This window comes from Humulus lupulus, chromosome X, assembly GCF_963169125.1.
Source record: "Humulus lupulus chromosome X, drHumLupu1.1, whole genome shotgun sequence".
Taxonomy (NCBI): domain Eukaryota; kingdom Viridiplantae; phylum Streptophyta; class Magnoliopsida; order Rosales; family Cannabaceae; genus Humulus; species Humulus lupulus.
The window spans coordinates 141,631,948-141,646,644 of NC_084802.1; the positions used below are offsets into that span (position 1 = coordinate 141,631,948).

General features: G+C 42.4%; 1 protein-coding gene across 1 annotated transcript; it reads left to right on the forward strand.

Moving 5' to 3' along the window:
- The first annotated feature begins 13,013 nt into the window (after window positions 1-13,013).
- LOC133806327 (uncharacterized) lies at window positions 13,014-13,800 on the forward strand. The gene is made up of 2 exons (XM_062244444.1): window positions 13,014-13,334; window positions 13,462-13,800. Exons 1-2 carry the CDS (start codon window positions 13,014-13,016, stop codon window positions 13,798-13,800), a joined length of 660 nt encoding a protein of 219 aa, XP_062100428.1.
- The last annotated feature ends 897 nt before the right edge of the window (window positions 13,801-14,697 follow it).

Here is a 14,697-nt window from a genome sequence, read left to right on the forward strand (position 1 = left end):
CTTTACAAAAAGTCCCGTGGGCCATAAAGCTGAAAAAATAAATATTAATTTTGTTGGGGGCAGGAGGGTCTTTTGGATTAGGAGCATTTTGATCAGCCGGAGGTTTAGCCACAGCAACAGCAGCAGGAGTTTGGGCCTTGGCTTTCTCTTCTGCCTCCAGCTGAGCAACGCACTGCGCCATCAGCGTCTTTTGCAAATGCTCGGAGAGATAGCTAATGTATGCCTCCCGATTGTGCTTCCAGAAGTCATAGAAGCAGAGGAAGGTGGCTTCCTTATACTTCTTTAGAGTTTTAACTCTGTCCTCCTCGAGCTCGAGTGTGAGCTGCTTACACTCTTGGGTGTTGAGTTTGCAGTTCTCCTTCCATTTGTGCCGCTCGTCGATGGCTTTGTTCCGGGCCGCTTCACTCTCCTGAAGCACTCGGGTAAGAGTGGATTGGTCCTCGCATAGCTGCTCGTTCAGCTTAGCCAGCTCCTTGTTCTCCTCGAGCAGCTTGGTCTTCTCATCCTCAAGCGCTTGCGTAGCCTGGGCAAGCCTGGAGTCAAAGTTCCTCTCTTGAGAGACCATTGCCCCAGCTCGGCGCCAGCTAGCAGTCAAAGACAAAAACTATAACGTCCTACTACCTTAGAGCCGTTACTAAGTGAGTTTAAAATAGAAATCGTGCTTTTGACTGACTCTTCGTGGTTTCTAAAACCAAAAGTGTGAATAAATCTGAATTTAAGGCTGTACTCTTTAAAAATGTTTAGTTTCATTGAAAACGTTAAGTATCAAACATCTGGGATCCCAAAATAAGGTTTACAAAATATTTACAACTCAAAAATAGATTTACACCAGGTTAACTATCAAAAGAATGGATTAATACAGCCATTTACAAAATTCCCCCAACCAAAGCAGTCGGGCAGGCCGAACATGTACGCGCCGCCCCCACGCTCTCCATACTCATGGCCGGTTGACTGATTCCTTGCTTTTACCTGCCACACGGAGCACCCGTGAGCCGAAGCCCAGCAAGAAAACCCAAATAGTACATAACATATGCAAATAATATAGCTGGCATAATTCACAGATAAATAGGAAAACCATCAAATTAAACAAGCACGGCCATGCCACCCCAGAGGCCTTACCAAAGCTTGGGGTCTCGGTCCTCACCGTAGGATAACTCATGTATCCCTTGGGTCCCACCCTGGCCACAGCATCCCATGTGCTGAGCATTACTTCCGGCCCCACTGCCGTACCTGGCCTACGCCACTCTCGGCCTTAGCCGTTCATTCCATTATAATCACACATATAATACATTCAGAAATAACCATTCAAACATACAATAGTTCATCTAAGATTACACATTTGCACACAATACAATCTAGGGTCGTGCCCTGTAATCACACAGTGGGCCCATGCCCTATTCTCGGGTGTTCCGGTTTTCTTACCTTTAGATTCGGTAGCCTTGATCACCTGACTCCTTGAGCACGATCCTACCCGAGCCCTAGCGCTTACCTAAGCAAAATTCACAAGTAAAAGTCATCACCAACCTCAAGTCACAAACCTAGCCTCGGGACTAATCCCGAGCCCCCAGGAAGTCACTAGATCCCCAAAACAAAGTGGCGGAATCGAGCCCCGAACCCTAGGTCAAAATCCCTTCACAAAAGCCCAAAAATCCCCTCTGTGAACAGTGCAGCGCTACAGCGCTCAAAAGAGGGCGCTGTAGCGCTACAAGCAGAACCACCCCACCAGAACAGGGGCTAGCGCTACAGCGTCCCCTGACTAGCGCTAGTTGCAGCCAGACCAAACCCAAAATCGCATCTTGCGATTTTCTTCTCCCATTTCAACTCCAAACTTTCCCAAACCTTTTCCAAACCCAAAAACACACATAACCACACCTCACACTCATCCCTAGCATCCCATGAACTCAATCCCAAGCTCAAGCAACCCAAAACTCAAAATCTAACACAATGAACCCAAAAACCAGAAAATTCACTCAAACAACAAGGATAGGGTCTTGGAAATCATACCGTGGGTGGAATTTCGACCTTGAATTGAATCCTAGACCTCATTCGCTTGCACCTTCACAACCTTGACCTGTTTTCCCCGAAACCCCCATCCATTTAGCTCAAAAACACAGTCCAAACCAGCCAAGCCCTAAAACAGAAATCCCCAAGAACTTACCTCAAATTTCTGTTGTGATCTTGCTAACCTCTTGCCAATCCTCAAGTCTAGCTTAGGATCCTTGATGCTCAGCCTACCCTAGCTCTCCACCGAGCTTGACTCCAAGAAAAATGAAGGAAAATGGTTGGGAGAGCCACAAACCGTTCTTGGACAAAACCCTTCAGCTTTTCCTCTCTTTTCTTTTCTCTTCTTTCTTTCTTTCTTTTCAGCCTATACTCTTTTCTACAAAATCCACTAAGTATAAAGCCCCCCTTTAATTCATCTCTTACAAGCCTAAAGACCAAAATGCCCTCCCTTACTAATTCTAAACCTTTATGTCCATAAAGGGGCATTTTAGTCATATTACCCAAATTCCCACTAATTCCTCAAGTGTTCCTAATAATTCCCGCTCGCTACCCAATACCTGATTAACCACCAAATATACATTCCTCATCATCAAGATTAACCTCAATATATCTCCAAATTCTCATTTAAACTCCCCAGGCTTAACCCAAGCCGGGTATAGATTCCCGCTTTGAATTTTCCGCTAACCCGCTCATTCTAGGATCGTCTCGAGTCATGGATCACCGATATCAACACAAAACATGCCCAAAATGGCCAGATTACAATTATGCTCAATCAGGTCTACATGCATACTAATTCACATAGTCATGCATCACAAATAATCAAATAGTCAAATAACGTGCATTAAACCATAATCATGCATTAAACTCATTAAAGTCACACACAGAATCCCATTATGCCCTCCAGGCACGCTACTCAAGGCCCTTAAGCCTTAATAGCGAATTTGGGTCGTTACAACTATCCCCTCCTCATGAAAATTTCATCCTCAAAATTTACCTGAACAACTCGGGATACCGCTCCAGCATATCCGACTCCAGTTCCCATGTCGCCTCTTCAACCTTGCTATTTCTCCACCATATCTTAACCAAGGCGATGGTCTTGTTCCTCAAGACTTTGTCCTTTCTATCAAGGATCTGAACAGGCTTTTCTTCGTATGATAAATCCCGATCCAACTCCAAGTTCTCAAAGCTCAATACATGAGTAGTGTCCGATACATACTTCCGGAGCATGGATACATGAAACACGTCATGAACCCCTGACAGAGCCGGAGGCATTGCTAACCTGTAAGCCACCTCCCCAACTCGTTCCAGAACCTCAAATGGACCAACAAACCTGGGACTCAGCTTGCCCCGAACGCCAAATCGTTTTACTCCTCTCAGGGGTGAAACCCTGAGGAATACATGATCACCAACCTGAAATTCCACTCTCCTGCGTTTCTGATCTGAATAACTCTTCTGGCGACTCTGGGAGGCGAGCATACGAGCTCTAATTTTCTCAAGTGCCTCATTGGTCCTCTGAACCATCTCAGGACCTAAATATCTTCTCTCCCCTGCCTCCTCCCAGTGAATTGGTGATCTGCACTTTCTTCCATACAGCATCTCATACGGAGCCACTCCGATAGTCGCCTGATAACTATTATTGTACGAGAACTCAATCAGAGGGAGATACCTACTCCAAGATCCCTCAAAATCCAACACACAAGCTCGTAACATGTCCTCCAGTATCTGAATTGTCCTCTCAGACTGTCCATCCGTCTGAGGATGATAAGTGGTACTAAACCGAAGCTGCGTGCCCCTTGCCTTCTGTAGGCTCTTCCAAAACTTGGAAGAGAAAGTGGGGTCTCTGTCGGATACTATCGACCTCGGAGCCCCATGAAGTCGAACAATCTCCTTTACATAAAGCTCTGCATACTGCTCCACAGTATAAGTCGTCTTCACAGGTAAGAAGTGGGCGGACTTAGTAAACCTGTCCACAATCACCCACACTGAGTCATGTTGACCCACGGTCTTCGGCAATCCAACCACAAAGTCCATGGCAATATCTTCCCATTTCCACTCGGGAATCCCTAGAGGCTGTAATAATCCTGCTGGCCTCTGATGTTCAGCCTTAATCTGCTGACAGGTTAAGCATCTAGCCACATAGTCCACCACGTCCCTCTTCATGCCTGACCACCAGTACAAAACCTTCAAGTCATGATCCATCTTCGTAGAACCTGGGTGTAAAGAGTAGGGAGTGGTATGAGACTCGTCCAGAATCTCTCGCCGAATGTCTGGATCAATCGGAACACAAATCCGTCCTTTGTACTTCAACAAACCCATCTCAAAAATAGCGAAGTCCTTAGCTTCTCCAGTTAGGACATTCTCTCTACGTTCAACTAACTGGGGGTCCCTTCCCTGTGCTTCCTTAATCCTCTCAAGGAGCGTTGACTGGAGAGTAATGTTGGCTAACCTACCAACCACTAACTCTATACCTGCTCTGTCCATCTCTCCGGCTAGACTTTCAGATATCCGCCTCGAACTATACAGCTGTCCTGGGCCCCTCCGGCTCAATGCATCAGCCACTACATTAGCCTTCCCAGGATGATATAGGATATCACAATCGTAATCCTTTACCAACTCTAGCCACCGTCTCTGGCGCATATTCAAGTCCTTCTGGGTAAAGAAATACTTTAGACTTTTGTGATCAGTGTATATCTCGCATCTCTCTCCATACAGATAGTACCTCCAAACCTTAAGTGTGAATACCACTGCAGCTAACTCCAGGTCATGCGTGGGATATCTCTGTTCGTACTCCTTTAGTTGCCTTGATGCGTACGCTATCACTTTCCCAACCTGCATCAACACGCACCCCAGACCCTGTCTAGAAGCGTCACAGTAGACCACAAACTTCTCATCATCTGTTGGCAGGCTCAGCACTGGTGCAGTAATCAACCGCCGCTTCAACTCTTTAAAGCTATTCTCACATCGATCTGTCCACACATACTTGGTCTTCTTCCTTGTCAATTCTGTCAATGGAGTAGTAATTCTGGAGTAGCAATTCTCACATCGATCTGTCCACACATACTTGGTCTCCAGATGATACTTCCCCACATTGGAGATATGGGTGGTCTCGGACAGGAAGGTGCGTCCAGTCTCCTGATGGCAAAAATGGAAGAACCCCGTATCGTCTTGGTTGGGGTTGGACTTGAGGTCAAATAGGTAATTGACCTCATGAAGGGAGGGGGCTGGCCATTTCTTGAGTTTGTAAAGGATATAGAGCGCGGTCAGCATCCTATATCCGTTCGGAGTAATTTGAAAAGGGGCCACCCCGAAGTAATTAACCACCCCTTGGAAAAATGAATGCAGAGGCAAGGTGGCACCCGCCTCAATGTGATATCTCGACCAGGCGCTATAAGCCCCCCCTGGCAGGTTGGCTCGCTGGTCGATGGAAGGTCTGACTAGTGTTATCCTCGTCAGATTGTACTTATTTAAATAGTTGGAGACCATGCGAATGGTCACCGTGCTCGGAGGTACCACGTGCCACTCGACAGCCGGCTGGTTGGCATGACGAGGACGGGCACGTGCCTGAACTTCGGTCTCAGGAGGGAATTCTCCTCGACCACTGGTCGAGGGGGCATCAGCAGGAGGCTGACTTGGAAAAGAGTTGCATCTTTTTCTGGCCTTGGTTTTTGTTCTAACCATTTTCTGGGTAGGAGCTGGTGGAGGATTTGGGTTAGAACGTGAAAATGGAATTTCTGGAATCAACGTGTATGGATTCTCTTCGCCTTCGAGCAGTTGGGCTAAGAGTTCGTCTTCGATAGGTCTTTCTCCCCCCTAAGGGTCTTGCATATGAACTGCAAACAGATAATGGAGGAGATAAGACACAATCCGCGAAGTAGTGTGGGGAAGCTGGGATAACGTTGCTCGTGCCTAAATAGCCAGCAGCATCCTAATCCTACGCTAACTTCAACGTGGGTAAATTAAAAAAAAAAAAAGGAAAGAAGAACGTTTGCTGAAAAGAACTTTTTTCAACTCCTAAAGGGCGGGAAATTTTTTACTTTTTTCGTCTAGCTTAAAGGTTGAATATTTCGACAACCTAACGTCCCAAATCAGAAACTCTATCTATCAAAGTATTGATTTAACCCATACAAGGTATAAAGACGCACTTATACAGAATATTAGGCGGTTTATACCAAAAACCCTTAAAACCCTATTCAAGAACGCAGACATATCAGAGCACAAAAATAGCATGCATGGCATAATAGAGAGCTTAAAGGATGGAATCCTTACCTGAGAGGAGGAGGAGATTCGAAAGAAAATGAAAACTTGAGGCGAAAGACCTGCGACACGACGTCGGACTGGTTTTCGAAGCTCTGAACACTAGCGCGAGTTCTTGAAGATTTTAGCAAAGTCGGTGGGTAAAAATTTCTTGAAAGAGAAGAAAGGCATACTTATAGAGATCGAAGGGACAGCCTAAAGTCGGTAATCATCACTTCCCACTTTCGAAACGTGGGGAAGTGGACAAGCCGTCAGATTGCCTTTTTGGAAACCGAAAAGGCTTGATTAGACGTAATTATGACACGGTTTTCAAAAATGCACGGGGACTCTGCAGACGTGGGAAGACGAACGGTTGTTCCCTTTAGTTTCTTTATTACTGGTCGCACTAAACAAACTTGGGGGGCAAATGTTATCCCAAAAATCAGAACTGAATGACATGGCAGGAATTAATTGCACGCGTCTGACACCAGGCAAAACCCGTGTTCGACTATCGACCAGGAAGATATTCGGCATTATGCGATCGGTCTCTTCACACGCCAGTCTGATCGTGTGCACGTAACACGCGGAGGAAATCTTAGGCAGTTATGATGGAATCCGAAATTCTCTCCCATGATTTCCTGAGTATCTGATTATTTAGGAAATAATATCTGTAACAAATCAATGTAAATCTTCCCTGAGCTTATAAATAGAAGAAGAGGGCTCAAGGAAGCAGATGTTTTTTCTTTTTCTGACTTCTAAATCGCTGGAGATTAGAGTTATCATATCACTCATATTGTATTGTTCTGAAAAGGTTAGTGAAACTCATTGAACCCTAGTTCTTTGATCACTCCTTTGAATCTCAGATCAATAACAATCTAAGTGGACGTAGGTTATTACTAGATCCTGGGGCCGAACCACTATAAAATATCATGTTCTTATTCTTTTCGTCATTACGTTCTTTTCAACGCATTCATCCACGTCAAGCGTATTTTGACTCCATGTCAATTGCCCAAAATTAGGGTCAACAACATGTATAATAGAAAATACCATTTTTGTAGTCAAAATCGAGTCTTGTGCATCACACTATTTCCTTAAAAAAATTATGCCTCCTCACTAGACACTAAAGGATTGCTACAGTGTTTTTCTCCCAGGATAAAACGGACTATGAGCAGCAGCTAAGTCCCTGTACATCTATTCCCAATGAATTGACCAACATCTAAGAGCACCACCATGATCTAACTGAGGACTAATAGAGTTTCAATACCTGATGGTATGAACTCAGAAATAGCTTCAACCCAAAACTAAAGCAAGAGAATTTTGAACAAGAGAAGGAAGAGAGAATTTTTGAAAATTGATAGAATGATTTTTGAATGGTGTGCTAAAAAATGAGGTGAATCCTTCTACTTATACACTTCAAGGTGGGACAATGCATTTAATTTTAGCATTAATGACAAAATCTCCTTGATAATCAAGTAATTGAATGAGTACATAATCATGTCCAGATTTGTTCTTGTAAATCATGCAAATCTGCTTGGTTGTCACACAATCAACAAAATCTGGAAGATTTCCTGCTTGGTTGTCACACAGTCAAGAAAGGAGAGAATATTCTAGAGAACATTCTCTTTCTCATTTTTCCAACTTTAGGTGACAATTCCTCATTCACTCCGTAACCATTTTGAGCGTATTAATACTTGAATTTTATGTACTCATGTAGAAGAACACAAATCTCAAAAGACATCTCACTAATAACAAGTGAGTCTCAATCAAAATCATCTCTCAAAATGCCGCTTTAAAATAGTGTGTACATGAATGAAATTGGCGACTAACGACATGATGATCTTGGTGATAGACTTAACGGTTAAAACCTACATAAGATTGGTAGGTTTTACCATTTGAACCTTCCCTTTTGAAAATATGTTTAATTTACTAACTAAATAGTAACGCGATATCTTTAAATTATTCCGCCATTGGTGTAAATGATAACATATTTCACACAGGAATCTTCCTCGCATATTTTAGTACTCATTGTTCTATTCATTTTGGGCATGAACATACTCATAGTTCTGCAAGAGTTGTATAAGAATTGTACCCTATACAATTCTCTTAGAAGCAACCCTTCTTCACTATCACTTAGGTGATTTCTTAATCAAGGATAACTTGCATTAGTCCGCTTAGATAGATTTCTGAGGCATAAGAATCATTAAAAGCTTAACTTAACCTTTCTCCTTAAGGTCATCGATGTTTCATCATAGGAATGGACTTGAGGAAATCCCCACAGTGATCCAACACAGTCCTTATAATTTTGTTTTCCTAGGATCTCCAGTTAGCTAGGTTGGGTTTCCACTATATTAACCTATTCAGTAATGGGCTTTAGTCTAATTCCCCTCGATGATTTATCAACTAACTCTCTATTTAACCTTTTGGTTGGCGGATCTGCAATAATATCCTTTGGCCTCACATAGTCAATAGAGATAATTCCAATTTAGATCAGTTGTCTAAAGGTATTATGTCTTCGACAAATATGTCTTGACTTACCATTATACATATTACTCTGTGCCCTACCAATTGCAACTTTACTATCACAGTGTATGCATATTGCAAGCATATGCTTTGGTAATCTTGGAATATCATCTATGAAATAGCGTAACCATTCTGCTTCCTCCCTGCATTTATCTAGTGCAATAAATTCATATTCCATCGTGGATCTGGCTATTATAGTCTGTTTTGAGGATTTTCAAGATACAATTGCACCTCCCAGTGTGAACAGATATCCACTAGTAGACTTCGAGTCCTTCTATCAAATATCCAATTCACTTCACTATAATCCTCAAGTACAGTAGGATATCTTGTATAGTGCAGCCCACAATCACGAGTAAATTGCAAGTGTTGTAGTACTCTTACAATTGATAGCCAATGCTCAGCTCCAAGATTACTTGTATATTTACTCTGTTTTCTCACTACATAGGCTTTATCTGGTCTTGTACAACACATTAAGGGGTCATTTGGTATGCGGAAATCTGGAGACGGGAATTGGAATCTCAACACTTTCCCATGTTTAGTACAGGGTTTGAATTTTTCTAACATAGGAAACTGTACTCTAGGGGTTTTAATTTTTTCCTGATTCTGTGTTCAAGTGAAACCCACCTGACAGGTGGTTTTCAAATACCCAAGAATGTGAAACACTTCTTCTTATTATTTTTTAAAAAAAAAATCTTAAACCAATAATTTTTTAGTTAATGACTTTTTTTTAAGCTTATAATATAAAAAAAAAAACTTACATATACCAAACTATAAAATGATAAATAATGTTTGTTCATTTAAATAAATTGATATGTAAAGCCTTTATATCATTACTATAGTTTAAAATAACAAATGAAATATTATTAAAAACAACATAAGGGTATTTTTGTATTTTTTTTAAAATTATACTAGACTATAGTATTTAATAATTGTATTTTTTTATTTTTGTTAAAAAAATTATGAGTAAAACTGTTTATAAATTATGATCTAATGGAAAAATTGGTAATTTTTTAAAATGTCATTCGCTATTTATAATTATATTATTTATTATTTTGATAAAATATATTATTATATTAATTTTATGAAAATATGAAAACTTGACAGAATACTATGTGTTGACTCTCGATTTGGCCAACGACACGGAGTCAAATATACGACAGGAAATGAGATGACAATTAAGAGTTTAATCTAATGGAAAAGAAGAAAACACCAACGATTTATAGTGGTTCGGCCCCAAAGAATGGTAATGACCTACGTCCACTCAGTGCTATTATTAATATTGAGTCCCAATGCCGTGATCAAAGAACTAGGGTTCTTGAGTTTCACAAACCTTGGAAGAATTACAACAAGACGATGGATAATCGCACTATAGCTCTCTCTCTCAATATTCATGAAAAAGATTCAAAGATCAAAAGTCCCCTCCTTGAGCTATTTCATGCATATTTATAGGCTCAAGGGGGGTTACATGAGTCATTGGGCCTTAACTCTCATTAATATCCATGTATCAAGGTAATAAAGATGAAATAATCAATATAATTATTACAAGATCACAATCTTATAAGGGAATAAACCGAATCATACGACCAGCCTGGTCGTACCTAATAGTCAGCCTTGATGAAGCAATGAGTAGCTGGTCGATAACCGAACAGCACTTCTTCACTTCAACTTTGCCACATGTCAACCACGTGTGAGAAATCATTGCCATGTCATCAGCAGCCATTTTTGGGTAAACATTTGTCCCCCAAGTTTACTTTACTGCGACCAGCATAAAGTAAACTTAGGAAACTCACCCTTCGCTTACCCCACCAAATCTGTCAGAGCCGCCCATGCCTTCTCGAAAAAGTAACCAATCATGTAAAATCAAGTCTTTTCGGTTTCCCAAAAACTTGTTTGATAGCTATTACACTTCCCCATACTTTGAAAACAATAATTCATGATTACCTCTTTTATGGTATCGCAATCACTATAAATAATACCCCATATTCACCTTTTAACTTTTTACTTTTCACTGGTCATCTCCTTCTCAAGAACTTTAAATAACTTCAACCTTCAGAGCCTAGAAATCCCAGGAGCTTTCATCGCTGATCTAAGGAACTTTCATTCAGACGCTCAAAGTTTTCCGTGTTCATAATCCACTTTTCATCCAAGTAAGTTTTACGAACCTTTTAGTTGTTTGATTTGCCATGCAAAGTTGCTTTTTATTTGTTTCGTATCTGAGTTCTTGACTGTTCTTGATCAAAACTGTCTTGGGGTAAATGGGTATGTTGATTGATGCGTGATAAGGTAGTGAAATAACACTTCATAGGAGTCAGGAGTCGGTTTGGTAATCGAGATTGTAGATTTAGGGCATAAAATCGATGTAGAAATTCAATTTTTAAGCTAGTTGAAAAACTGGGTTTTTCCCGCCCTCTCGGAGTCGAAAAATTTTTCTCTGAAAAAACTTTTTACTTCCTCTTTTTAATCCATTTCTCAAACTGCTCGTAAGAGACTTTGTATTTTTGCTAGAATGTTTTTGGTCATATAAAAGCTTAACTTTTATATGCGAGCAACGTTATTCTCACTTTTGACACAAGTCTTTAGACTCCAAGTTCTCATCTCCCCTTTTCTGTTCGTAGATTTTGATGCAAGATCCGTGGGGAGGGGAGAGACCAATTGACGATGACCTGCTCGCTCAACTGCTCGTGGACGTAGAAGAGCCGTCGTTACTTATTCCGGACATCCCTTTTTCTCGAACTCCACCTCACAGACCTCATTCAAGCCTTTCAGCCGTGGGTAGAGTAAAATCCACAGCCCAGAAAAATAAACCTTCTGAACACCAGCCTGCTCCACATGCAGAAATTCCCTCGACCAGCAGTAGAGTTGAGAACACTCCCGAGCAAGGAATCCAAGTTCAAACCCAACTCTGATGTGCCACTCGACTAGATGTCAAATGGTACGTTGCCCCTCCTATTCGAGTAAAGATTAGGATGATCGCCAATTATATTAAGAAGTACGGGCTTCCTGGGGTGATGCTAGTCTGACCCACCAGAGACCAAAGGGCGAATCTGCCTGGAGGTGCGTATAGCGTCTGGTCGAGATATCATATCAAGGCAGGAGCGATCCTGCCTCTTCATCCTTTTTTCCAAGGAGTGGCCAATTACTTTGGGGTCTCTCTTTTTCAAATCACCCAAAATGAATATAGAATGCTCTGCACTCTATATCTTTTATAGTCATAAGAAGTGGCCGGTCCCCACGCCACACGAGGTCAACTACCTGTTCGACCTAAAATCCAACCCCAACCAAGAAAACACGGGGTTCTTCCCCTTCTGCCACCAAGAAACGGGCCACACTTTCCTGATTGACACCACTTTTATTTTGAACGTGGGGAAGTACCATCTGGAGTACTTTCTGATCACCGATATGGTCACGAACAACTTGGCCTTCACACAAGGAGGTAAAGTCTTTGAACCCCTGGTCGTATATTTTTTCTTTGATTCTCCCTGCATTTCTCTTAGAAGTTTAGTGCATTTAAGGCCCCTGGTTACGACCAGCCCCCACCCCAGACATGGAGGTCCGATCAACCCTCCTGGCTAGCATGACCGACATAGAGAAAAGTGTCAAACAGCTGGTCACAGAGGCCAATCTGAGATTGGTCGGTCTTCTGGCACCTCACCAGGATATGAGGGAAACCACTGCGGGGAGTGCCACCGGCACTAAAGTCCCCAAGCAACAACAAGATGTGTCACAACCTCCTCCGAGGAGGGCAACTAGGGTGACCATCAACAAACCAACTGGTGCCCCACGACCTACTGCTGCACCGGCCCCTCCAGGGAAGGGAAAGAAGAAGGCCTCAGAGCCTATTCTTGAGTCGTCAGACGAGAACGGTACTGATTTTACGCTTTTAGATAGTCTTCCTATTCCCTGTCACCTCTTTGACGGGAATGGAAACTTTAAATACTCTCCTGCTTTAAATTCAGAATTCTTTAGGCCAGAGAGGGAGTGTAGCACTAGTAAAGTAAATAGTGTAGCAACCAGTAATTATAGCTCGGGTATTATACTTTCAATTTCTCTACCCTTGTTTCCTAAATTTAGCAAGTCCATTTTATTATATTGCCTGACTATTCACTTGTTTCTTTTTTTGCAGACATGCCTACTGAATGTGCCTTTGACTTGTACACCAAGTCAGCGAGCAAGAAAAAGTCTCATAGGCTGGGGAGGGCTGCAGCAATCCCCCAGTGAAGAAATCTCGAATAGACGACCCTCCAGTGTCTACTCCAATGAAAGAGACAACTCCTCGACCAACTCCTACTAGGGAGGCAACTCCTCCAACTCCAACAAACCCAGATCCTCCGTCTCCGGTCGGACAGACTCCTCCTCCAGCTCCAGTCGACCCTACGCCTCCAGCATCCACCATTCAGCAGTTGGCTGGTCGCTGGGAAGAGGCCTCGGGAGATGACCTCACGGGTGTGGTGCTTAACTCAGAAAAAGATAGGCTGTCGAGAATAACAAAACACCAACGCAGTCGGGAGGCAATCCAGAAGACCGGCTCTATGGGGGTCGACCAAGTCCTCAACCGCACACTGAACAAAGTGCTTGCTGTAAGTTGTTTTCTTTATTGTACTTCATGAATTTTCTTTTTAACTTGCTCCTATTTACAGCCTTATCTTTTTCTGACCGCAGGGGATTCTTACCCTTACTTCTGGCTAGCAGTTTTTGAGGACGCAGAATGCTCAATTTGAAAAGAGACTTAGCGATCAGCTTAGTGCTGCTGAGGCTCAATACACCGAGCAACTCAAGGCAGCAGAAGCTTCCTATGCCGAGCAGCTAGAGGCGGTCAAGGCGAAGCAAACTGATGCCCTTAAGGACGTCAAGGCGAAGCATACCGAGGCCCTCAAGAAGGCTGAGGCAAAACACCTCGAGGTGCTGCAGCTGACTGAGGCCAAAGTCACTTCTCTTGAAGAAGAGGTGAAGAGGAAGGATGCGAGTTTCACCAAGATCACTGCATCCAAGGATCAGTACAAGGAGGTCTCGCTCAATAATTACCGGGAAGCCCACAAGCTTTAAGATGAGTTGGCGATAACCGCAAGGAAGTTGCTGCACTGGTGGAACAGAATGCCCGCAACCTTGAAGATTATGAAGGGGCGTCGTTCAAGTGTTTCTACTTGTTCTGGAAAAACAACCCCAATGCTAACTTCTCCTATCTTCTAGACCATATCAGGGAGGCGGAGTTAGCTAGGTGCGTTGCTCGCCTGGAGGAAGAAACAATTCAAAGGTCTCCAGAGATTTCTCTAGCAACCGGCATCGAAGGCACCCGAGAGGAGGCTGGGGATGTAGTCGACCAGCAGCAACAAAAATCGCCACAAGACCCTCCAACAGCCTCATGATTTTATCTTTTTTCTTTACTTTTGAATTACATGGCCTACAGGTCATGATGTAAAAACAATTTTATTTATGTTTTAACTTTTATTGCTGCATGGGTAGCTTTTTTCTTTTAATCGAACAATTACATCTGAGCAGCACTGCTCACGATGTAAGAGAATTCCTTTTTGATATTATAATACCTGCATTTTATTATAACATCTGTTCGCATGACCGAACTTAGCATAGTACTTTGGATTGATTTAACAAAATACAAAATTTTGAAAAATACTCTAAGTTCCTTAGCATGCTTTCACTTATTTTGCTCATGTGTTTACATACCTTTCGATATGCTTTGCTTACTAGATGCCTTATATGCCCCCCAAGTGATTGAGGAGCTTTAGGTCCTTAGTCACTTGCCTTGACCAGGACCTGTTCGAACATTACTAGTCGGAGCAAAATAATTAAAACGATAATACAGGAAAACAACACACGTAATGAGAAAATACTTGTAATAAATACAATAATTGGAAAGAATGACTGGCTACACACAGTCCCTTATATTTCCCGTATTAAAAGGACAAAATATGTCTGTACGAGTGA

Bases quoted from the DNA above. Each gene is read 5' to 3' on its own strand.
- LOC133806327 (XM_062244444.1), top strand. From the start codon at position 13,014: ATGAAAGAGACAACTCCTCGACCAACTCCTACTAGGGAGGCAACTCCT. The intron at 13,335-13,461 runs GTAAGTTGTTTT...TTGAGGACGCAG, and splicing joins CACTGAACAAAGTGCTTGCT to AATGCTCAATTTGAAAAGAG.